Source organism: Manis pentadactyla, chromosome 3 (assembly GCF_030020395.1).
Source record: "Manis pentadactyla isolate mManPen7 chromosome 3, mManPen7.hap1, whole genome shotgun sequence".
Lineage (NCBI taxonomy): Eukaryota > Metazoa > Chordata > Mammalia > Pholidota > Manidae > Manis > Manis pentadactyla.
The window spans coordinates 23,065,690-23,090,523 of record NC_080021.1 but is presented as its reverse complement, the minus strand read 5'-3'; the positions used below and the strand labels follow the sequence as shown (position 1 = coordinate 23,090,523).

Here is a 24,834-nt window from a genome sequence, read left to right as displayed (position 1 = left end):
TTGAAATTTATATTTGTGCCTCCAAAAAAGTTTCTATTTCTTAATACACTTTGCCTTTTTCCTAAGTTCTATTTCTACCCATCAGAAAATTAATAATAAAATAAATAGGCAAATTGTGATCTTAAGAAGAAGTAAAGTAGAATTAGGAGTATCTGAAAATTAAAACATAGCAGCCCCGAAGTCAACACTTTTACATAGAAAAATTCAGAAAATAAATAGATCCTGTGGTATTTGAGGCTTACTGTCTGTGTTCAGACAGAACTGCACCTGAAAAAGGTCTCAGGTTTTAAGGTTGTAATGAAGTTTGGTTACACACAAAATTGTAAAAGGCATTTACTGTGAACTGATGCAGATAAGACAGAAAGCAGAAAGATTTTCTTTGAACACTAAAGAACATGTTTCTAAAATCTCCCTTCAAGTCACTTCAGGATGAAATCAGTCCTTTGAATCTATAGCATTTGAAAAAATACTTACGGTGGCCAAAGTGTATAAGTTAGGGAAAGTTTTTGTGGGGTACACCGGCCTCATGTAGGGAGAGTGTGCGCCACAAGACCCTGCAAACAGGATTTCTGATGTTAGAACAAGAGAGCCACCAGGAATCACTTCACATATGGAAATCCATTTTATAAACTATCAAAGACATATGTTACCTTCACTTTTGTATTTCAAATAATAAAACATTTAAAGCCATGTGTTCATCCGTCTCAAAGCCCACAGTCACTGTGCAGATCATGAGATGAGAACACAGTATGAAAACGACTTACTTAGTTTTTCAATGTTAGGCATGACCTTGCTGCCTTTCTTCATGTACGATGCACGGAAACCATCCACAGAGAAGATGATTAAAGGAGGGCGAACAAACCTTAAACAGTGACACATGAAGCTTTAGAAAAATAATTGCCACAGAATTTCCATTATGCCTAGTCATTCCCAATAACTGGCACCAAGGTGAAACATCTCAGTTCCAAGATGAAACTTCAAGTTAGGGTATCTGTACATGCCTGGGCTTCCAGCCACATTACATTGTGGTGACCAAAGTCTAGAAGAAAATAACCAGGGTCATATGTCCAGGGAAGAGGCTGGACTCCAGATTTTCTCTGATGTACTTTCTCCACTGCTGCCTCTCATGCTGCAAACCAGGTTTTTCACAAGGTGAAAAGTTGATATACTTTCCTAGAATAAGTATTCTCCCATTTGCTACCTGGAAAACTAATATTCATTCTTTAAAACCCAGCTCAGCATTTCCTCTTCTAAGATGTTAGTTGCTCATGCTTGTGAATTCCTTTAAGACATTAATTCACATATATATATATATTATATTACATTGATTATATATATTATATTATATTATATTATATTAATGATCTATTAACATGTTTATCTTCTTTACTAGTTTCAGAACACAGTTTGTGCCTTATCCATCTTTCTTCTTTGTGGACCCTAGTAGGGCTTCAGTAAATATTTATCAAATACATGAATCCATGAATGAGTATGAAATTGTTATACACAGCAATCCTGTCACTAGAACTAAGCACTTATAAAATTCTTCTAGGTTTAATTATGAAATAATTTCAAAGATGATTTAAAAATTTTAAAGATCTTTAAAAAGTTAACCAATAAATGATGAGACGATCTATCTAAGGTAGGATCGGATGAAAATAGGCCCATTGTTGTATTGTAAAGATTTTGGTTGTTCAATGAGACTTGAGAATGCTAAGCCTTGTGCAAAAATTTTTCCAATAGTTTAAATTCAGCAAGTATAGGCTTAAGTATATTTGAAGCCACATAATAAGACATATTTTAAATAAGTCATATGTAAAGCACTTAGAGTAATACTATATAAGTTTCATAGTATCATTACTACTATCATTTTAAAAAGCTTGTACTACATAGACTGCTTTTCTCATTTTCGATAGAAGTTACTGCCATTCCATTCTAAAAGTTCATTCATGTTAAAAAGAAGACAGAAATAAAGACAATATCTAAATACTTGGATGTTGTGTCCCAGGCTGTGCTGCCTACAGCAAAAACACCTCCAAACAAATGAATTAATGAAAACATGTTTGTTGAAAATTTATTTTCTGCCAGGCATGTTAGGGGTCCATGAATTTTCAACAGTTTCCTGTCAGGCATAATAAAGGCCGTATGCTGGTCACACTTGAGCTATGGGGTGTCACTCAAGTTTGGCTTTACCCCAGCAAAATAGTGCTTCAGTGGTTTGTCATGTTTCTGCAGCATCTGGTCAGAGTTACCATCTTGGAGGATATTTTTGAGAAGTTCTATAGTCTTCCCTTCTCCCTCCAAACAAAGGCAAAAACAGCATTCAGGACAAAACACTGAAAAAATAAGTCACTACTTGAAATGATTCTCTCCTTTTTCAGTGATATTTAGATACACTTTGTACAATCTTCAGCTGAGGTGGAATCGACAGGATATTAAGTCTCAGAGAGGTGTGGAGGTGATAGGACAATTTTTTTTAATCACTACTTCAAGATGTACATTTTAGCTTTTGACTGGTCAGTTATTCATAAGTACTCATAAGTTTGCCATATAACAGGATTTGTTTTACACTGTTCCATCCGTATCTTATGATATTTTTTTACCAAATACATAAAACTTCATAATATTCATAAAATACACTTACCCTGCAGGGCATTCAGGGGCCTTTATTTCCTCACAGTCGTCATCTACCCAGTGTGACTCTCCTATCAGGAAAAATGGGTAAATGTATTGGCAAATCTAATTACAAATGCCATCCAGACCTTGAAAACTCCAGTTCCAGGACCTGTGTCCTGTGTGATACTTGTTGCTGAGGGGACACCATCTGAAAAGAAATTCTGAAATCAAGTCTAGTGTCTGGTTTGGCTTACTAAAGTACACCCGTACATGATAGGAAAGCTAAGATTTAATAACACCAAGTGGTGTTTATGCAAGTCTTCCGAGCCTAAATGGTTTGTAGATTAAAAACATCAGTGGCGTCAGTGAACAAAATTTCATGTTTGTTTCCCTCCAGAAATAAACTGTTTGGTCATTAGATGGAACATTCCTTTCTCTGCCACTGAACATTCATTCTCAAAGCCATAGAAAGCGTGACACAACTTCCCTTCAGTTAGAGAGAACGGTTTAGAATACTCAGGGATAATAGATAGAAGATGGCAATGGAGAGATTATTTGCCGATGGATCTGTGCCCAGCCCTTGAATTTAGGGATAACAACTAATGCTGTCTTTCACTTTTGTCTTCCACAAAGATCTGAGAGCATAACCTTATGTCTTTCCTAGCTACCCCTTCCACGCACAGAGAACAGAAAAGAGCCCAGATTTTTTTAAATGAGGAGAAATTTCTCCAAAATTTCTTTTGCAGAAAATGAAGACTATCGAATGGCATTTGCCTTAAACTGTCCTAAAACAAACAGGAATCATGTGTCTTGAATACAGGTAAAATTTGTAACCAAGACTTTGGAAAAATTGCTCCCAGGTAAAGAGCACTGGGAAACTCACTGGTCAGTAAGAATCTGACTACCAACAACTGTGTCAGCTCTTTTAAATGGGGGAAATTTACCACACGTGCAATAACTCAGGGCACACATACGGGCCTCAGGAAAGAACTACAACTATGATTTTAAACCAGCCAAAGCCAATGTTTAATAATTCAATGACCAATGACAGGACCTTTTCTTTATTTTCTATTCTAATAGCCTTTGTGGCTTATTGGTACATTTACTACAGAGGGAAATAAAAAGGGAAAGGAAATAAGTTCTCAATCAATTTTGTTTTATTAATAGTTACAATCATTGTGTGGGTAGGGAAACTTTCCAAACACAGGATGAAAGTAATACCCTCTTGCCACAACTGAACACTACATATTTCAGAACTAATTTGCTTTTTCCTTGAAATCTTTAAACAGAAACTCTTCTTAAATGTCCCGTGTCACAGCTAGAAAGAAGGACTTAATTTGGATACTAAATAGTGACTTGCAAACTTTACATAGAGATTCTTGAATTTCCATTAATTTCTATAAGGGGGTACCATGGCAACTTAAACTCCTAAAAGTCAGACACTGCACCTTCTGTATTTCCAGTATTCTACTGACTAGTACTTATTATTCGAATTCAACCATCATGTTCTACAATCAACAATACAAAGTCAGCACAAGTGCATACACGGCTTGGGGGGATAACAGGAGCTGTAGTACCCTGACCCTCTTTACAAGCGGATGCCCTGATCTCCAGGCTGCTGCCAGTGCCTTGGATGACAGCTTACATCCAGTGGGTACGAAAGCCATGCCCCCTTGTCTCGAGGGTAAGAACTCTGGGATTTACTTTTCAGAGCCCCCAGCAGAGCAGGCCATGCTGACACCTCACCTGAGACCACACCCTTGCTTGCCTCCTCCTACCCTCACCTTCCGTGCTACTCACACGGTTTTCCTGCGAATCATTCCCTCGATAAGTTTCACGTATGGAATTCCTATCTCAGGCTCTGCTTCTGGGAAACCTGACCTAAAACCAAGACAGGAACTTTAGGAATCTCTTCATTATTATGCTTCTATCTAATTATGGAATTTGGGGTTATCTCCTTGTTATTTCGGATCAGTGAACTGCAGGGAAGCAAAACTTAGAAAGAAGCACAATGAGAAACTCAAAAGCACAGTTCATTCCCTCCTCCCAAACCCGAGGTGTTACATCCGCCACATTCAAGATCTCTTGGAGCATCTCCAGGTTTTATTCTTTTAAAGCTCACGTCCCTCCAAGGAAGCACGTACCTTTGCAGACCACCTGGTAATTGGTACAGCAGTCTCCCCTGGCCAGGCAGTCCTCGGAGCAGTGACAAGCGTTGTCTTCATTTCTTACTTCTCCACATCTGTCCTTCGTACACTCCCAGCCGCCAGCTGAAATTGGCACAATAAAACACTTTAACTGCTTCACACAAACCAAATGAAAGAGGCCACAACTGCTTACAAGGGTTGCCAACAAAAAGAGCTAAAATCCCACATCATTTAATCTGCTTGTGAAATTAGAGTTGGCCTGAGGCCTAGATGATATTTGGAGGATTTACAAACAGGATGAATTCCTAATTTTTCAAGTCAAAGTACAAAGCCAAACGAAATTGGGTTCCTTTGGAAAAATGGAATCCTTCCTGTGTGCAAACGGTCCTACATGATCCAATAAAATGCATGGTATCTAAGGTTTGGGACAGGAGAATCTAGTATCATAGCCGTATCACTATAGTTGGACTCTTTTATTTCCCAAAGTAGTTCTACTTCACTTTAAGCACCTTGATTTAAATACAAATGTCAGTGTAACCAGATGGCCTCTATCTGCTACAAGACACTCCAGAATTTATAGTCCTAAGCAGATATAAAGAGTATAAAGGGATGTTACAAACACATGCAGTTCCAACCATTGACCAAAATGTGATCCTACCTATAATGAGAAGTCAGAGCCCCTACTTTCAAGGAGGCCAAGAAACAGGTTACAGATTTCTGTCTAAGCATGCTTAATTGAGATCTCAACTCTGCCAAGAGGATATATTCAGAAAAGTAATATTCATTTTAAAGAGAGTGTTATACTTTTGTTTGACTTTTCATCCACTAGACTGTAATGTAAGCTCCGTGGCAGGAAAAATTCCATCTCTCTTTTCATCATTGTATCTCCAGTGGCTGAGAGTGTGCCTGGCACAGGCTAGGTGTCTCATGAGCATTTATTAAATTTAACTGAAAATTACCATGAAAATAAAATATGTTTCTTTAAATTCATGATTGTTGATTTGAGTAATTTCATCGTTGATTCATTTAATCAATAAATACTTGTACTATGTTTCCCATGTTCTAGGTGCTAGAGAGGTCATAAAGAACAAGAGAGACAAGGTCCTGCCTTGATGGGGATTGGGAAAGAAAGACCATAAGCAAGTAAACCGGTACACATAATAATTTCAGCTTATGCTAGGTGCTGTGAAGGAAATAACAGCATGGCATTGATAGAGAGCAACAGTGTGGGAGGGAGGTCATACTTGACACAGAAGGATCAAGACATGGGTTCTCTTAGCGAAAGAACACTTCAGGCCTTCATCTCTTAAAATACATCATTAAATGGAAGGCAATGATTTTGCAAAGTAATGCTGCTCCTTGGTAATATTCTACAAAGACATGCTATTGTTAAGTGAATAAGTGGATAAATATTAGTTGCCATGCTAGGAAACCATGCAACTACTGCTTAATTTAAATACTTTTAGAATTACTTTTGCATCCTGATTCCATTCTCTGATTTTTTAAAACCCCTTTTTTACATTGACTTTTCTTCCCAAGCAGATTAAATGCCTGGAATTCCTTTATCCAGAACCTATGGCTAGCAATTTTCCAAGGTTATTTTGAAGAGACTATGGGATTTCTTCCCAATTCAAGGATAATCCTACCAACCAATATACTTTTATTCCTCCCCCATTTCCATGAGAAAAACCTTTGGTTTACAAAACAGCATCACTATTAATAAGCTAGATTTATTAAGGAACTACTGACTTCATATGAGAATGGAATTTTTAAAATTCGAGGTTCAGAGTGAACTACTGTGTAAGTAAGGTATGAATCAGTCTGCAATTTTCAAAGCAAATATGGGAATAAACATAAAAAAATTTAGCTTTATTGGGTAATAAGAAAGTTGCCTATCAGAAAAAAAGATACTTCTTAATGAAAATATCAATTTTTAAAATGAGAATATGCTGAAAAGGGAGTGGTGAAAGGCACTTGTGCCCTTTGAGAGAAATAAAAAACTTTGAGAAGTGTAATTCTGTAATACATATTTAAACTTTAAAAATGCACATACGAAGATACCTCAAGACAAATGCTGGACATAGAAGCCAAAGAAGAAGTAAAAAGCTAACCTTTTCAAACAAAATTGCTTCTCTCTCACTTACCAACTTTACATTTCCCTGTATGGCCCTGGAAGATGACTGGTTAGCCAAAGACGGGTAAGATTCCTCAAGGGAGGAACAACCTGACAGGCACAGTTGCAGGGGGGCCATCAGGTGAGAAATTGGGGATCAACAGAGGTGGGGCTTAGAACCCTCAACCCCCCTGTTTTGAGAGAAATCTTCTGCATCTGTGGATGTTTTGTTGCCCTTGTCTAGCTTGGATTAATACTTAGGCTATAGGCACACACCTGATCATCTACATTTGGCCTCTTACAGCACTAAATTATGTTTTCTACCTTTATCTTGTATCTACCTACCACTTCAGCATTTTATTAAAAAATAATAATAATAATAATAATAATAATAATAATAATAAGGGAGAAATGTGGGATTCACATATAAATCAAGTATAAAAATCAAATGAATAATCATATCTGACTTGATTGTTTATAGTTCATGATGCGTGATCAAAACCAAAAGTGATATGACTGCCCTTGCACTGTTCACCACATAAGAACTTATTCACTATGTAAGACCTTGTTCACCATGTAAGAACTTGTTTGTTATGCTTCAGAAGATTGGAGACTGTTGAGATATAGGCTTGGGGTCGATTAATGACTGTGCATTGAGTCCCCTATACAGAATTTTATTGTTGTTAACAACCATTTGATCAATAAATATGAGAGATGCCCTCTCAAAAAAAAAAATGCACATACACTTTATTCACAAAATCCCACCCTGAGGAATTTATCTTAAAGAAAATAGACAAGAAATATGAATATGCATGAACAATATTCACTGATACATTGTTCATAAGGCCAACCTTGGGGAAAATATAAATGTCAATCAATCACTCAGTGAAATAGGTTGCATCTGTTCAATGAAATGCTATATGAGCATTCAAAAGGATGATATGTATGAAGTTATATACACAGAGACACACCCTCTCACAAATACACACACACACACACACAGAGTTATATAAATATACCTACACACATACATTCTAAACACCCACACAAAGGGTTCAGTTTACACTGAATGTGCTTATCTCTAGAGAGTGCTTGTGTCAGCACAGTAGAATCTCAGAGACTTGTTTTCTCCTTCAACCTTTTGTTATTATTTGATATTTTATTCTTCCACATATGGCATATGTTATCTTTGTACACAGGGAAATAAGCTACTCTAAAAATATTATCATAGCCCATATTTATTAACCCTGGGAAGAAAGGCATGAGCTATATTCCTAGAGCTAAGCTAGAGTCAGGAGATCTATTGCCTTTTGCAAGGATCTGTGCAATTAGGATCTGGAGGGCTGAGATGAGAGGTCAGGGACAAGATACTCAAGGTAAAGAGGAAACATAAAATGTTAGTTCCTCAGTGCCAAGCAAACACAGACTGCTGGTTTGAAATAATGTTTTAGAGCCAAAGAACTCCGCTAGGACATCTGTTCTATCCATATATTCAGTTTATGAGATTCTCAGCATTTAAGTCTGCAGACCTACAGCTAAGGAACCTGGGAGACGTTCCAAGGGAAAGTAACAAGAAAAATGGCTAAAAGTTTGAAAAATATGTTATATAAAATCCAGCCTAATAAAACTCTTCTTATTTGGGGAGGAAAACAAACAAATCAGAACTCATAAGGGAGTTGATGTCTGTTTTCATATAAATCGAGGGCTGTTTCTTTAGCAAAGGAGAATGATGTCTCCGTTTGATATCATTAGAAAGATCGGGCTAATATCAGTGATAATATGAGTTAGATTTTTGAAAGAATCATCTAACCAGAAAAGTCCAAAATAAAGTCATAACTTGTCAGGGGAGCTGGAGAATCTGCATCCAGTGGTCTGAAGGGCAGGGCCAATGGCAACTTTTGTCAGAGAATTTGAATGGGCTGCTGCTCAGAGGCTTGGTGGAGAGCCTGCAAGTTCCAAAGTCCTACCTGCAGTGTTGGGCTTTAGAAACAGAAGAGGCACAATGGCAAAATTTCTCCAAAGGTGCTTCTTCTCATGTCATCCACATTCATTCAGAAACCTGTATATTCTACTGAGTGTTCCCGTATAAAAGAAATGTAAAGAAAGGTCAGAAGGCTGTAGAGGAAAATTTTAGAGCTACCCGGAGCATGCAACCCCAAGCAGAATTCCAGAACAATTTTCCATTTGGCACAGATAATGGGGGATGACATCAGGATAGACCCATAGTCACTCTATGATAACATGAAATAAATTGTAGAAACTGGGCAGGCAAGCAAAAAAAAAAAATTAAAATTAAAGCAACTCTACCCCCGCCCCCAAAACTTAAAGAATATGCACAATTTCAGCCCATGTTCCCTAGCAGTGAATGGGGGAATTGACAACATGAGACAGAAACCATACAGATGAAAACAAAGCCTGGCCACAGATACTTCTGAAACCAACAGATAATGACTGCAGCTGCAAAGAGTCTTTTCTGGGTGGGCCTTGTGTGGAGGCGACAGTCACACAGGGTGTGTTCATACTACGACGAATGATTCATTATTCAAGAAACAAAACTAAACCCCACATTTGGTCTGTCCAAAGCAGGATGGCAATGCCAGGGTGTAAAACAGCAGGGGATCCTTAGCATCTAATCAAGGCCAGAGAGGACTCAAAAGTTACATACCTGTCTTCAAACAAAGCTCGTCGAAGTCATGGCAGCAACTGCTGTAGCTTTTACACAGGTTATCACACCGACAATCAGGGGGTCCAATGTCTTGAAGTTCAAAGCATCTGCCCTTGCAAGATCCAGAGATGTTGGTCCAGGGGGAGTCTGATAACACTGCAAGATACAAAAGACGAGGGCAATGGGCTTCGGAAATGGGTCATCTCACCATGGAGGGGAGGCGCTGGGAGGCAGGGCAGTGCGGTGGGGCAGGCACTGTTGGGCTGAGCAGCCTGGCTCCATCACTGCTATGGCCAAGCATCCTTGTGCCAGTTTCCTTATCTATAAAGTGGTGGGATTAATAAAGTAACTCAAGGTTAGGATGAGAATTAAATGAAACAATCCATGCAAAACACATAGAAAGTGTAACACTGCAGTGGAGTATGGGTGGGGACTTGATAATATGGGTAAACGTGGTAACCACATTGTTTTTTCATGTGAAACCTTCATAAGAGTGTATATCAATCATACCTTATTAAAAAAGAAAAAAGAAAAAAAGAAAAGTGTCACAACTGTTGGCTGTTTTTTATATTACTGTTTACAATTCTTATTAGTACACATCTGTAAGGGTTAGAACCTGTGTGGATGCTAAGGATGCCAAAAGAGAACAGAACTTTAATGTACACACTTAGAAACAAGAGTTCAAATTTTATTTAAAAATTTAAAAATCCATAGCTTTTTGTAAGGAAAACTGAGCCTAGATGTTCTAAGAAGAGGCTGAACATACTTGGAGGATCTCTTCAGGCCTTTAAATCTATACCTATCGCTAGAGTTACACAAACACAAACTCCACAATCTTGGCTTGTCAAAAATAAATCCTCTTCTATGATTTTCATATGATATAACTGTATATCTGGAAATCTCAAGAATCCACAAAAAATTTGGAAAAAGAAAAGAATTCAGTGAGGTGAAAATTCCACAAATTTGTAAGATACAGGCAATATAAGTTCAAAACTTAAATGGAAGTTCCATTTATCGTAGTATGTAAAAGATAAAATACCTAGATATAAATTTAATATGACAGGTATAGAATCTACATGAAGAACATATTAAAACTCTATAAAATGATATTTTAAATATTTAAGTAAATGGGAAGACATACCATCTTGGAGGTAAAAATACCAATATAAAAATATCATTTCTTCCTCAATAAACTAAAGATTCAATGCAATCATGATAAAAATATAAAGAGGATTTCTCAAAACTTAAGAGGACATTAAAAGTTTATCAAAAAATAAATATATGAAAATAAAAAAAGCTGAAAAGGAAGTATAATTTGGTGAAGACTATCTAGTAAAATACATTCTGAAGTTAAGTAATAAAAACAGCTTGGTACTAGAAAATGAGTAGACCAGTGTTGGGAAAGGGGATGAGAAATAGGGCCAAACATGTGAGAATTTATTATATGAGGAAAGTAGCATTTTTAATCAGAGGAAGAAAGGAGGATTAATCAGTAAATGAAATAGAATTTAATCTGTAAGTAGTGCTGGAAAACTGACTAACTGGAAAAAAATTAAGCCGGATCCTCATCCTAGCTTACAAAATAATTCATTTCTGATGGATAGAAAAATACAAGCCATGCCATACATGTTGCTAGGAATGAAAATTTTGTAAAATAGAACACAATTTGGAAATATCTATCAACATTTTAGAATTCACAGGAATCTTTCACCCAGACATTCTATTACTAGGAATTTATCTCTCATATATATTTATAAAAGTTTGCCAAGATATGTACAAGAAAGAATCACTATATCCATAAATAGAATATTGCCCAGCCCTTTAAAAGAACGGGTCAGAGCTGTGTAGGCTAATATGGACACTTTTACAAAATATATAAACAAGTTTTTCTCAAGGAGCAAAGTACAGAACAGTGTTACAGTGCTAAATATTTTACATTATATGTTTAAAATAAAGACGAAGAGAACAATAAGGGTAGGGATAAATATAAAAATAAAAACAGTGCCAGAGCTTGCTGAGAGAGAGGGTGGGGCAGAGGCATCAGAAAAGGTGCAGGTGAGCATCACTTTTTAACAGTGCAGGTGTGACTGACCTCTTTTTTCCCCTGTAAGAAACTCTACAGGAATTACATTTGGGCAAATGAGTGAGGAAGAAGCAAAAAGACTTTTATACCTTTCTGTAGTTTGAAACTTCTAACAATTTACAAATGTCTTATTTGCTTGCTCACTTCTCTCTCATGTATATAACATATATGTGCATGTGCACATATGTGTATAAAGTATATATTATACATCACATAAAAATATGCTAAAAATGTTACTTGTGACAAGTTATTTGTAATTTTACTTCCTTATTTTGCATTTATGAACTTTTCATTTTTTTATCATTAACCATGCATTTTTTTGATTGAAGTATCATTGATATACAATGTTACATTGGTTTCAAGTATACAACACAGTGGTTCAACAGTTACCCATGTTATTAAATCCTCACCCGCACAAGTGCAGTTACTATATGTCAACATAGAAAGATGTTACAGAATCATTGGCTATATTCTCCATAGCATGCACTACTTTTAAAATCAAGAAAATACAAGAAGCAGGAGGTGATCAGATGAGGTGACATTTCTAGGTTTACCAAAGCGATTAATCTGAACATCCTGCTCATCCGTAGTCCTCTGTACTCTTTAAAAAGTCCAAGTCACCCAATCCTAGCCTTTATGGCATCAGATCAGCTCAACTAAAGCAAACAGATTCACTAAAGCATGAGATGTGAAACGCTTTTGCATGGTTGATTCTAGGCTGTTGCAATACATACAAACCACACCAGTTCAGTTTAGGAAATAATGTCAGGTTTCCAATGCAGTGCCTCACCTCTGGTTCAAAACCACATTTTTCTATTGACTTTGGCCAAACTATCAATGCATACTGGACGGTAAGAAACTATGGAGGGGTGGTGGGTGTTGAGAAGTGAAAAAAAGAAAGAAAAAACAAAGAAAGTTCTATAAAATAAAGATAAGGAAAATGCTTATAATTGAATTACTCCTTTTTTAAGGGTATTGTTTAGACAGAATCATTCCAACAGCCATCTAATAAATTGTAAATAGGATTCACTGCTGTGAGCTGCAGACATAAATATGCTTAGCTATGCTTATGCTGCAATAATGGGAAGAGACCCAAAGGCACATTGGTTGTAGTTGTTTACTTGGTGGCCCTGTCTCTTCTCATGGTGGCCCAGTCCACATTTGAAAGTCTCTACTCATGCCCTTTGCCTTCTCCTCATCATAATCTCTTCTCTATTTCTTTCTTTACTTTCAAAATATCTGTATGATTTTTTAGTCATTTTAAACCTTTTCTCGCCATTCTATCCACATGATTTTTACTATTTTTTTGCAATATTAATTATTCTCAACTTTGTTTTTGAAAATAATTGAATCTCATTCACTAGCTTTCTCCTGTCACTTATAACATTCCATGCCAACACTTAATCTGAAGACAGCTTTGTTAAGGAAGAGTTGCATCTACACTCATAACGCAAAGATATATCTCATAAAAAGTATACTACTCAAGACTGGGTCATGTACAGCTTTCAAATTAGAGTAAATTCCTGGGCCTATTGGATTAGAGATACATATACCAAAATTTATTCTTGGCTGGCTTAGATTAGCTGGCAGTGGCAGGAAGAGAAATGGGAATATGAAATGATCCATATACCTCTTCACATCCAATGACTCCAACAATTGTAAACTGAAGTGACAGAGCAGAACAATACCCACTTGGCCTCTCCAGGGCCTATTCCATCCCCGATCTTCTTTCATAACAGGCCCAAGCCCCTATTCTTTTCGTAGTTCTGCCATTCGCCCTCCATATTCTGGCTTTTTCATCCCATGCCCAGGTCCCTTGTCCTTCTTCCTATACCAGGCTAAGAACTGATGTTAGAATTTCTCTTTTTATTGTACCTGGTTCAATGGAATATGGAAAGATTCCCTGATTATAACTTTGAACTCTAAAATCTGAAAAGCCTTCCTTTACCTGAACAAAATCAAGTGAACATTGATGTGAGCACTTTGGTTCTATGATTTATTGAAAGGTATGATGAAAACTGAAGTATCAATAAACTTGCAGTATCCCATAATTTTCATCTTAGATCCTTACTGAGATTTCTGTAAAAGTTCAGAACTAACAAGGAATATTTTTTTAAAAAAGATGGAAAGAAGGAAGAGAGGGAGAGAGGGAGGGAGAGAAGAAGGAGAGAAGGAAGGAAAGAAAAATTTCAAAAAGATCAAGTCAGAAATATGTGTTAGGTATAATGAAGTTTGTTATTTTATATGAGGCATTTGCCAATACTTTTGAGATTCAAATTCTACGGCTGCCTTTTAAATTACATATTTAAAAGATGTTATTTTACTTCAAGGATAAAATTCGGTTCCAGAAACAAAAGCAAAAATGAACAAATGGGACTATATCAAGCTGAAAAGCTTCTGTACAGCAAAGGACACCATCAATAGAACAAAAAGGTATCCTACAGTATGGGAGAATATATTCATAAATGACAGATCCGATAAAGGCTTGACATCCAAAATATATAAAGAGCTCACACACCTCAACAAACAAAAAGCAAATAATCCAATTAAAAAATGGGCAGAGGAGCTGAATAGACAGTTCTCTAAAGAAGAAATTCAGATGGCCAACAGACACATGAAAAGATGCTCCACATTGCTTGTCATCAGAGAAATGCAAATTAAAACCACAATGAGATATCATCTCACACCAGTAAGGATGGCTACTATCCAAAAGACAAACAACAACAAATGTTGGCGAGGTTGTGGAGAAAGGGGAACCCTCCTACACTGCTGGTGGGAATGTAAATTAGTTCAACCATTGTGGAAAGCAGTATGGAGGTTCCTCAAAAAGCTCAAAATAGAAATACCATTTGACCCAGGAATTCCACTTCTAGGAATTTACCCCAAGAATGCAGCACTCCAGTTTGAAAAAGACAGATGCACCCCTATGTTTATCGCAGCACTATTTACAATAGCCAAGATACGGAAGCAACCTAAGTGTCCATCAGTAGATGAACGGATAAAGAAGATGTGGTACATATACACAATGGAATACTACTCAGCTATAAGAAAAAAACAGATCCTACCATTTGCAACAACATGGATGGAGCTAAAGGGTATTATGCTCAGTGAAATAAGCCAGGCGGAGAAAGACAAGTACCAAATGATTTCACTCATATGTGGAGTATAAGAACAAAAGAAAACTGAAGGAACAAAACAGCAGCAGAAGCACAGAACCCAAGAATGGACTAACAGGTACCAAAGGGAAAGGGACTGGGGAGGGTGGGAAGGGAGGGATAAGGGCGGCAAGAAAAGAAAGGGGGCATTACAATTAGCATGTATAGTGGGGTGAGGGCACGGGGAGGGCTGTGCAACACAGAGAAGACAAGTAGTGATTTTACAGCATCTTACTACGCAGATGGACAGTGACTGTGAAGGGGTATGTGGGGGGAACTTGATGAAGGGGGGAGCCTAGTAAACATAATGTCCTTCATGTAACTGTAATTGTAGATTAATGATACCAAAATAAAATTAATAAAAAAAAAAAAAATTCAGTTCCAGAATCTTGAAAACTAAGTATTGCCGTATATACAGGCAAATTTTTTTAAAATAGGGACTTCACATTTTAAAACATGTACATATGTACATATTATATGCATAAAACAATGGTATATATAATACTTTTCAAAGAAGCATACTTCATGATTTTAAAAATGCCAATGTAAAACAATTTATTTCATTCATACTCATAATTTTGATAGAAACAAGTGAAATTATTTTTTATTAAGTAATACTTTATTTCTTAAATATTCCATCTTACCATACATACACACAGGTAGTTTTGTAGAACTCCAGTGCCATTTATACATGGAAAAAAACTGTTGGTAGTTTAATTAGACCATTAATTAGATTAGGAAAGAACCTAATTCATATCAAGAGTCATGACCTAAATATTATTTCTTCCTGGACTCCCAATCATATTTCCCTCTAAATCCCTCCCAGATGGAAACTTTTAGATTTGGATGATGGCCAATGAAGGAGGCAATATTTGAGTTTGAAACATTTAGCTTAGCCAAAAACCGAAAGATTCTTCTAAGTCTGTTCTGATCCAGGTTTGAGACACGGCACCCGATCTGTTCCTCCCAGTCTCCGTGGTTCTCAACCTGACAGTTTCCTTAGAGAAAAGCCTTGAAATGGGTCCTAGACCCTGTGACTCACCTCCTTTCCTGCCCTGTCTGAAGTATACATTGCAGGGAAAAGAGGCAGACAACGTGGATGACATTCAAGATGCCACTCAGTTCCAGAATTTAAGTCTTATGCCGCTTCAGGAGTATCCAATTCCTTCCTTCTCGTAGTAGTTTGTTGTACTGAAGTTGCCATGTTTTCCTGATACTATTGACCTCACCCCTTAGTAAGGAGAACTTACAAACAGGCCTGCATGTCAGTATCTCTGCTTCCTAAATATATCACTTCCTCTAAGGACCCATTACTGGGGCATTACTATTCTCTCCTCTTTACACCTTCTGAACCAGATTTCATGGACAATCTTTTGAATTCAAATACCTGTGCTTTCAGTGCATTTATAAATACAACATCCTCATGTAGAAAGACCTCACAAATTACAAGAAAACAAATTTCTATGTGACTTAAATAACTTTGAAACTAATTCAACTTTAAAAGAACGCAAAACCATTTATGATGGTAGTAGTGTAAGTCTGCATGGTTTGCAAATCTGCTCCCAAGCAATAAAACACTGTCATTTAAATCACAGGTATTTAGACTGGCTTTCAAATATAATTAAAGATAAATTAAATGTACCATCGTATACTTAACACCTTATATTCTCTCAGCTTTAACATGGCATTTTGTTTTCAAAAACTTTTTTGAGTAAAGGGGCAACATGATCCCCATATTCCTGGTTGGAAAATCAGAACCCTGAGCCTAATTTGAGCCAGCAAAGGTCTGGCTAAAATTTTACATCATCTGAATACAACTTCAGTTCTGTTTTCATTAACAAAGCATTTTTCACATTGTTTTACAAAGGCTTTAAATTTCAGATGTTCTGTTTAAGACATGATTTTAACAAAACAGCAGTAGACAAAGAGACACTGAGAAGTGACTGACTGGTAGCTACCATGGGGATGGACTGGGGTGGATAGGTAGGGAGGATGAGGGGAATAAAATAGCATAAAAATAGCACAAAATCAAGCATAGTATATGTTTTGTACTTAAAAAAACACTTTGTATAAAAAAAATTATTACATAAAAAAATTTCCTTCAAAATTATGATTTTTTTAAATTTAAGTATAGTTGATATACATTATACTGGTTTCAAGCATACAACACAATGATTCAACAGTTACCCATATTATTAAATTCTCACCCCAACTAGTGCAGGAGCTGTCTGTCAACATAGAAAGATGTTATAAAATCATTGGTTATATTCTTCCTGCTTCACTTCCATCCCCATGACCAACTTACTATGATTTAGATTTTTGTGCCCCTTTATTCCTCTCATCCTCCCTACTCACCCCCACAACCACCCCCCCTGCATGGTAACCACCAGTCAGTCACTTCTGAGTGTCTCTGAGTCTACTGCTGTTTTGTTAAATTTGTTTTGTTTTGTTTTTAGATTTTTGTTGATTCAAGAATCTATGTTGAAATCTATTGAAGACAGATTAATAGTTATGCAAGCAAGATAGAAGATTCTGTATGAATTAAGAAATCACTACACCAAAGCTCTGTTTAACAAACAACAAAAATCTGTGCCTTCCTTAGATTCTAATGCAGATAATTTCATTCCATTGACTTAAACACCATGATTTCTACATTAGATTTAACATAAAGCGCCATGATGTGATATTCCTCATCAGATGGTTTTCCTCACAGAGTACTAGCTGATCTATCTGTCAGCTTTGCAGTTTCCTAAGTGCTACTCTCCCATCATTTAAATGGTTTTTCATTGGACAAGATTCTGAAATTATCAAGCGAACAAGAACCTTCATGTTTCTGTTACCACTGTCTGTTTTCTCTATGACTCACAAAGAAAATCTTTACTCATAAAGTTGTTAGACATACTCTTCATTTTATGCTTACCCATGAATTTCATTCACATTCACATACTTTTAAACTTTCAAGCTACTAAAAATAATGACAAATTCGACTGAACTTTCTAGTCTATATTAACCAGTTACTCACAAGCCCCCAAATTCTCCTTTGTCTTTCAAGTATTAAGTTGCTTATATTTCAGAGGATATCCCATTTTCAACTGGGGACTGAAAGAGTATCTAACACAAACTTCAGTAAAATAGATTCCACTTTAACACTACAAGCATACTTTTATGCATATGTACATGACTGCACACACACCTTTATGCACATAAATTCTATTGCATTCCTAAAGGTAAATCAAGCTTGCTACATGAGATGTATGGAACAAAGATGTCAAATTGAATTGCAACTAATTATTTACATTTTCTTTAAAAATTTATTCCAGCCATCTCATTTGCCGGATTGCCCATTATATTTACCCCCAAAATATTATAATTAGCTCTGCTCATTTCACATCTCCTAATAAATCAATAACTCTTTTATGATCTGGTAAGAAATCCTATTCCACTCTTACTTGCAATAGACCACTAGGTCCTAACAATAAATCCAGCTAACAAGTGTGCTAGTTAATTAATTATAACAGTTTGTTTGTACTGCTACAGCCTTGAAACTAACACCCCAGTCCATAGTACAGCAAGGGTCTGCATCTGTGTAGAATGTTCTCAACTATTGTTGAGGACTTTGGGGGACTATATGTACTCAACAAGAAACTGCTTGCTTTTGAATGGGAGATCTTCCTCAGGTTAGTCTGAAGGTGGCCATATATTAATACCTTGTATTCCTTCTACTTGGTGAAATAATCTTGAAGCACTGAGCTTCCCAGCATTCTTTGGAACATGAATGCATTGTGGAAAATAGATATGGCTGCCTTTCCTCCTAATAACCTGTTCTAGTATGTATGTAAAAGTTCACCCAGTGTTGTTTGATGTGAAGGCTTAGCTGACAGAATAACAAAGCACATGAGTTATTTGAAGGAGTCCCTTCCTAGGCACACATAACATATAAAAAGGTGAAAATACGTAAACTCTCTACACTGTGTTTTCACCCAGTTTCCAAAGTGCATCGCTGGTCTTTATTTAGGATCAATCAATCTCCTTGCCTAAATAGCTGGTAAATTATATCAACAGTGTTCAAGCATACTCAAATCTTAAAACTCAGACTAAAATGGCATTGCATCCTAAGACTTCATAAAGGCAGAATTTTCACCGATACATTATTTTTGAAGATACCTTAAAGGCCTAAAATAATAAATGATTTAATAACTCAGGAAGCAAATATTCTGCAGTATATTTAAGATCATTTAGATTTATAGATTATAACATAGATTATATTATTTTTCCAGAAGTAGCATTGATCCATTAGTCCTTACAGCTGTTTCCTAGAATCTATGGAAATAATTTTTTTTACACAAAATATAGTCAAGAATTAATAAATGTGGTCCATAGTTTTCACGTTCTCCAGTAGAGAGCAAATTAAAGAGGCAATGAAACAGAATGGATAGAATTGGGGACTGTTTTTTAAACAGAAGGAAACAGAAATTGCCTAGGCTGCACCTCATTGTACAGGTAAGGAAACAGATGTCACAGGTGACTTTCCCAAGACCACACAGCACGTTAATGGCATCAGTCCAGGAGACTTGCAAGACTGTTTAACCAAAAAACCAACTTTGAAAATAATGAGTGACTTGATTTTACACATTCATTAAGGAACTAGATTTTAATATCAGTTTTCACCTACATAATATATTAATACAAAACAGAACATAAACTTCTTTTAGGGTGCATTGGTATGAACCAACAGTGGGCTCTCAGGCTGCTAACTTGCTCACACAACCAAATTAAGGCTCTGATCTCTCCTTCCAGTGTGTGCCTTACAGTGAGTGTTAGTGGGAGTTATACTTGTCTGGAACAAGAAAATGTGGTCTTTAAAGAGAGCATTGGTTACCAATAAAGACAGGATTCTCCAGCCCAGTGATCTCCCCTCTTCTCCCTCCCCAACAGAAGACAGCTCACTTTGTCCATTTGGCTCCCTGGGGGTACAATCTTTATGAGCTATTTTCTCACTTTTCACCCCATCCACACCCCACCTTGACTTACTGAACTGTTAAGGTAATTCTTTCAATCTTCTAGCATGACTCAGAAGTAACTTGCTTGATAGAAGGAAGACTTAGTATTATAAATATATATATATATTACCATAGCTTGGTTAATAAAAGTTCATGCCGGCCAAACAGAGACAGGTGATAGCCTTTTGTAGTAGCCAGGTCAAGAAACACAGAGAAATACAAAATTCACAGGAAGGCAAACATGCTGAGATGTCAGGGAAACTCAAGAAAATATTGCCCCCTAGAGTACCCGTTACTTAATATGTAATTTTTATTTATAAAACCATCAGCAGCTCCAATTTCCAGGAAATTAACCAACCCATTACTTAAGACCTGGTCAGTTAAGCCCCCTCGGTTTGCACAAGGAGCTCCTTTATAAGAATCCCCACACTGCTCATGGGGCAGTGTATTGTAAAAGGAAACTCTTTCACTTTGGCTCTATTAGCTAAGTCAAGGCACACTCCTGTAACTTACCTTTCCTTATGCCAAATGAAAAGACAATGAGCACAAGTCAATCCTGTAAGCCCTTTTAAGCACCTCTTCTCCTTTACATTTTACCTATTTTAGGTGAATTTTAATCTCATAGTCCTAAATTTCCAAATTTCATAGACAGTTCAGTGCCTTTTTTACTTCCCTTCCTCTTTTTTCCTAAGTCAGAACTTACTAAAGACAGGTACTATATCCTACGTCACACGACAGTAAACCAAACCATGTGTCTCCAATACTAAACCAGCACCTGTCCTCCCCCATTCTATTTTAGCCTTGTCTATTAGCAAAAGTTTTAATTTTATCTTAACATTTATAAACTTCAGAGTACAAAGATTTAAATAGCCAGTTATCACAGAAGCAGTCCTAAATGTTCTCTAAAACAACATTCTCTCACCTGAATTATACACAGAGCTGGTTGTATTCCACAGAAAGCTATGACTAAATTAGTTAGACCACAGGATTACTTTAAGGTGAATTTCTTAATGAGTTTATACTGATTATCTAGTATATAATGTTTTTAAAGGATTGAAAAATGTGAATAGCTGCTTCTCTTACCTGTAGGAGGGCCTTCATCCCACCCTTCTGCCCTCTTAATTCGATGTGCTGTGAATCCTAAGCAGATATTGACTCCAGCAGCAAAAGTAAACAGGGAGATTACCTAAGGGAATAAAGAGATTGGTTGTCAAATACAGCTGGACAAGACTAAATTGTATCATAGGAAGGCAATTCAAATGACTTCAACATCACCAGCTGATCCTGTCACTTCCAAAATGCCCCCATAAAGCTCTGTCTTAATTTGTAAAACAAAAAGACAAATCCAAAACCAGGGGCTAATTCTGAAGCTCTAGCCTTTCCCCTCTGGTTCCATCATTCTCCTACCTGATACACGTGGAGGGAGCCTGTCCGAGCCATGGCAGAGGGTCTTGGAAAGCCTTTTGCAGTGTGTTCTCTTTTGCCTATACTGAATGCACTGCTTTTTGGGGCTCTGAGTTCAGTCTATTAACTACAAGTAATCCCACCTGGGCGGTTGACAGGCTTCTCTGATTTGGCCACAGCTCGATTTCATCACGGTCCTTTCACAAATCGCAGCTCTGAGCATAAGACGCTTGAAACATCACTGCCCTTTTCTCCACCCCCTTATCGGTCCCTCCCCTAACACACAGGCACTTTCATGTGGTTTCCTCTGCTAACATGAGGGCTTCTTACGTTGCTGCGGCCAGTAACAGTGCATGTTCATTTTCCTTCCCTCACAAAAACACGGTTTTTAAAAAAGAAACCAAATGTATTTTATCCTATAAAAATGAAACAGAGCCGTAAAAGGGTTTCTACCAGCTTCAAGCTTTTAAGGTTTACAACGTAGTTATTCAATGCAGTCAACCTCAAGACTTTATTTTCTTAAAACAAGGGAAGTTTTATAATTTATAAACCTAGTAACTTTTCCTGTCTTTCCCATTTATTTATTTTTCTGGCAGTTTCAATGACCCTGTCCCTGTTGCCACATTCTCAGCTACGCCCAAATTCTCAAACATTTCTCACGATAGAATCTCCCAAGATTGTAACTAACCCAAGAGATAGTATTATTTTTTTCCCCAATGTTGCTGTTCAAGTTTAGAGAAGTAACTTTTATCAAAATACTGGGAATGCCAGCTAAGCAGCATAAAGTCTTTCTGTCCTCTTAGAAGAGACAAAATAACTTCATTCTCTGCCTCTTCTTCCCCAAAAAGCTGTCAGCTTGTTTTGGGATTTTTTTTTTTTTTTTTTTTTGGTGTTGGGGGTGGGGACAGTGGTATTGGATGAGGAAGTTTTATTTGTGATTGAATTTCCAAAGGAAATTTCAACGGCAGCAAGAATTTAGCTTTAAAGAATTGTTTCCTGAATTATTTCCCAGTTAAATCATCTAGCCACCAAACACTGTGTCCTTTGAGGCTATCATGATGTTAAAGTTTCTTTACTAAGCTGTTTGGCAACCAGGAGACTTCTAGGCGAAATCAAGGCCTCTAAATCTGAAAGTTACTTAAATATTGTATGTTTTTAGGATTCAAATGAGGGAAGAAGGCTTGTCTTCAGTTTTTCTCTCGCCAGGCCCAGTGACCATCAATCATGCACAGAGTGTATGTGTGTGTGTACATAAACAAATACAGCACTTCCCATCCAACAATTACTAACGGAGCAGTGGCTCTGCTCAAATAAAACATGATAGCACAAAAGCAAGAAACTTGTTTATAGTGGATGGCACAGTAGGCCTGGGTTTCATTATATATTCTAGGCTTGAGCAACAGATAATTGAGAAAAAGAAAACACACTGCCAAACTTTAAGTTGCCTTTCTAAAATCTTTTTAGCTTGGCAGTCTCACAGAGAGGGCAGGCTTGCGAGTTTTTCTATAGAAGTCCCTTAGGTTAGTCTGTGTGCCATACTGAGGGGATTTGGAGTTGGGTATTTAGCAGGGCTTATGAGAGAGGTTAACTCGATATAAGATTTTTATACTATTTATGTTAAATTTAAAGATGCAGGCTTTCTTTTACAGAGGAAAACTATAAACCAAAAAAGGAAAATGTCAAGGCAATCTTACAATTGTACCATATGCCACAGTGTTCCAATGTTGTAAAAAACCCACCTCCCCTTCCCTCCCACCTCCCTAGCCCTTGCAGGAGGTCCAACAACTTTAGATTCTGTCTGACAATGGATTGTTGAAACCCAGCTTGAGGACAATAAAGGCTCCCCTTGAGAAAATAATTAGTCTCAGAAGATAAATATCATCCATTAATTTTTTTGACATGCAGAGTAGCTATGCACTGGCAAAAGCCTTGTGTGTAATAGCCAAGTTGATCCATAATTGGCTTCTGTACAGCACTTGTTACCAAATATCTAAGAGGCTTGAGCTCGGCTGCTATTTCTTTTAACAATTCTGCCAAAGAACTTTATCTTCTATCAGGTCATTGTGCATACAGAACTCATTAAAACACACACACACAAATGCACGTCTGTGCACACATACACACACCATCAAACCACAGTTAAATAGAATTTTACTAAAAGACATTATTATAAATTAACTGTAAGGAGGATGGCTAAAACCCTACCTTAGGCATCATATCACCATCAAAATACAATTATACTTCATTACCTAAAACTAAGAAAACCAAAAAGTCTGATAATGCATACCATGGGTCTAGAAACTCAACTAAAATGTCTGGAATATAATCCAAACATTCTATAACATAACTAGATTAAGAAAATTCACCTGCTCTGGTGTCTTAAGACTGTGGAATAAGGCCACCTGTGGTTAAATCAGTAAATAAGAAAGTACATGAGAAAAGCTAAAATTAACTTCCAGCGTGATTTATTAATCCAGTCATATTTCAGAAAACACCACTCCCTGGCAGAAGAAAACCCAGAACTATTAAATCTTTTGACAGTCTCAGGCCCCAGAAATCATTCTGTGGTTCCTCCTCAAGCTTTATTGTATATAAGACTCACCTTGGAAGCTTGTTTCAAATGTTGATGCTTAAGGCCTACTCCCCAAGATTCTGATTCATTAGGTCTAGGGAGTGGGGAGTTTGAGCGCCAGATAAAAACCAGCACAATAGGCTATTCTGATGCCAGTAATGTAAGGACCACATAGAGAGAAATAGCATTAGAATAAATTACTCTGAATTAATTTGTTTATGCCCTGATGTTGAATTGTTTGGTCTAATTCATAAAATAATTTTAATATATTATGAATAGCATTCACTATTAATTGGACATTAAAGTTTGGACCTCTTAATGACAAACCATGGCTGTTCCCCATGGGAATCATCTCCAAACTGTAAGAAGCAGAACAGTATTTTATTTACTTTGCTGGTGGTACAAAGCAGTAGTGTGTGTATTGCTTAATTGCAATACAGTAGTTGCATTTATACAAATGCACAGTCTATCTTTTCATGAAAAGGTTCTGTGAATCCTTGTTCCCAAGCCCTGATTAAGGTAAGAGGGCTTGAGGTCAGCTGTGAGATTTGAAAGATATGTAACTGAGGGTTGTCATTCTTGCCTCCTGCAGTAATTATGAAATTTTTATGGACTGATTCAAACTTTTCTATATCCAGTTTCTCATTATGCAGAATTAACTGCATAATGGAGCCTTGATTTTACTTAACACTGTTCCCAGAATACTTCTGAGACTTTGATGTGAGACAGTTACTGAGCACCTGATTTTCATTAGTATCATTTAGGAGTAACTATAGCACACACATTATGAAAGTAAGAAAATGGCACCCACATGTATTATTACAAAAGTTTTTGAGATAATCTTTTAAGTTCTGCTGCAGTTGTAGGCTATTAGAATATTCAGAATAAAAAAGGGACAACAGTCTTTGCAAAAGGGATTTAGCAATCTTAATTGAGCAAAAAAATATGACAGCTAATAGAATAACAAGCTGACTCAATTGCGGCTCAGTCCACCATCCAGGACTGCAGATGTGTATAAAGTAGATACCACTTAAGATTCTAAACCACAGATGCAAAGTTTTATGGGTAATCTATGGCCC

General features: G+C 36.8%; 1 protein-coding gene across 9 annotated transcripts in view; it reads right to left on the bottom strand.

Moving 5' to 3' along the window:
- The window catches only part of ENPP2 (ectonucleotide pyrophosphatase/phosphodiesterase 2), a 98,266-nt gene that overhangs the window by 53,084 nt on the left and 20,348 nt on the right, over nucleotides 1-24,834 (bottom strand). For 8 of the 9 annotated variants that reach the window (XM_036876307.2, XM_036876306.2, XM_036876310.2 and 5 more), the window contains exons 2-7: nucleotides 20,863-20,965; nucleotides 9,542-9,697; nucleotides 4,761-4,886; nucleotides 2,645-2,705; nucleotides 765-862; nucleotides 475-554 (exon numbers count right to left, since the gene is read on the bottom strand). In XM_036876307.2, coding sequence (XP_036732202.2) covers nucleotides 475-554; nucleotides 765-862; nucleotides 2,645-2,705; nucleotides 4,761-4,886; nucleotides 9,542-9,697; nucleotides 20,863-20,965 — 624 coding nt within the window. Of the gene's footprint in view, nucleotides 1-474; nucleotides 555-764; nucleotides 863-2,644; nucleotides 2,706-4,760; nucleotides 4,887-9,541; nucleotides 9,698-20,862; nucleotides 20,966-21,186; nucleotides 21,375-24,834 lie in introns of those variants that run through there. The other variant, XM_036876313.2, reaches the window with a different exon arrangement.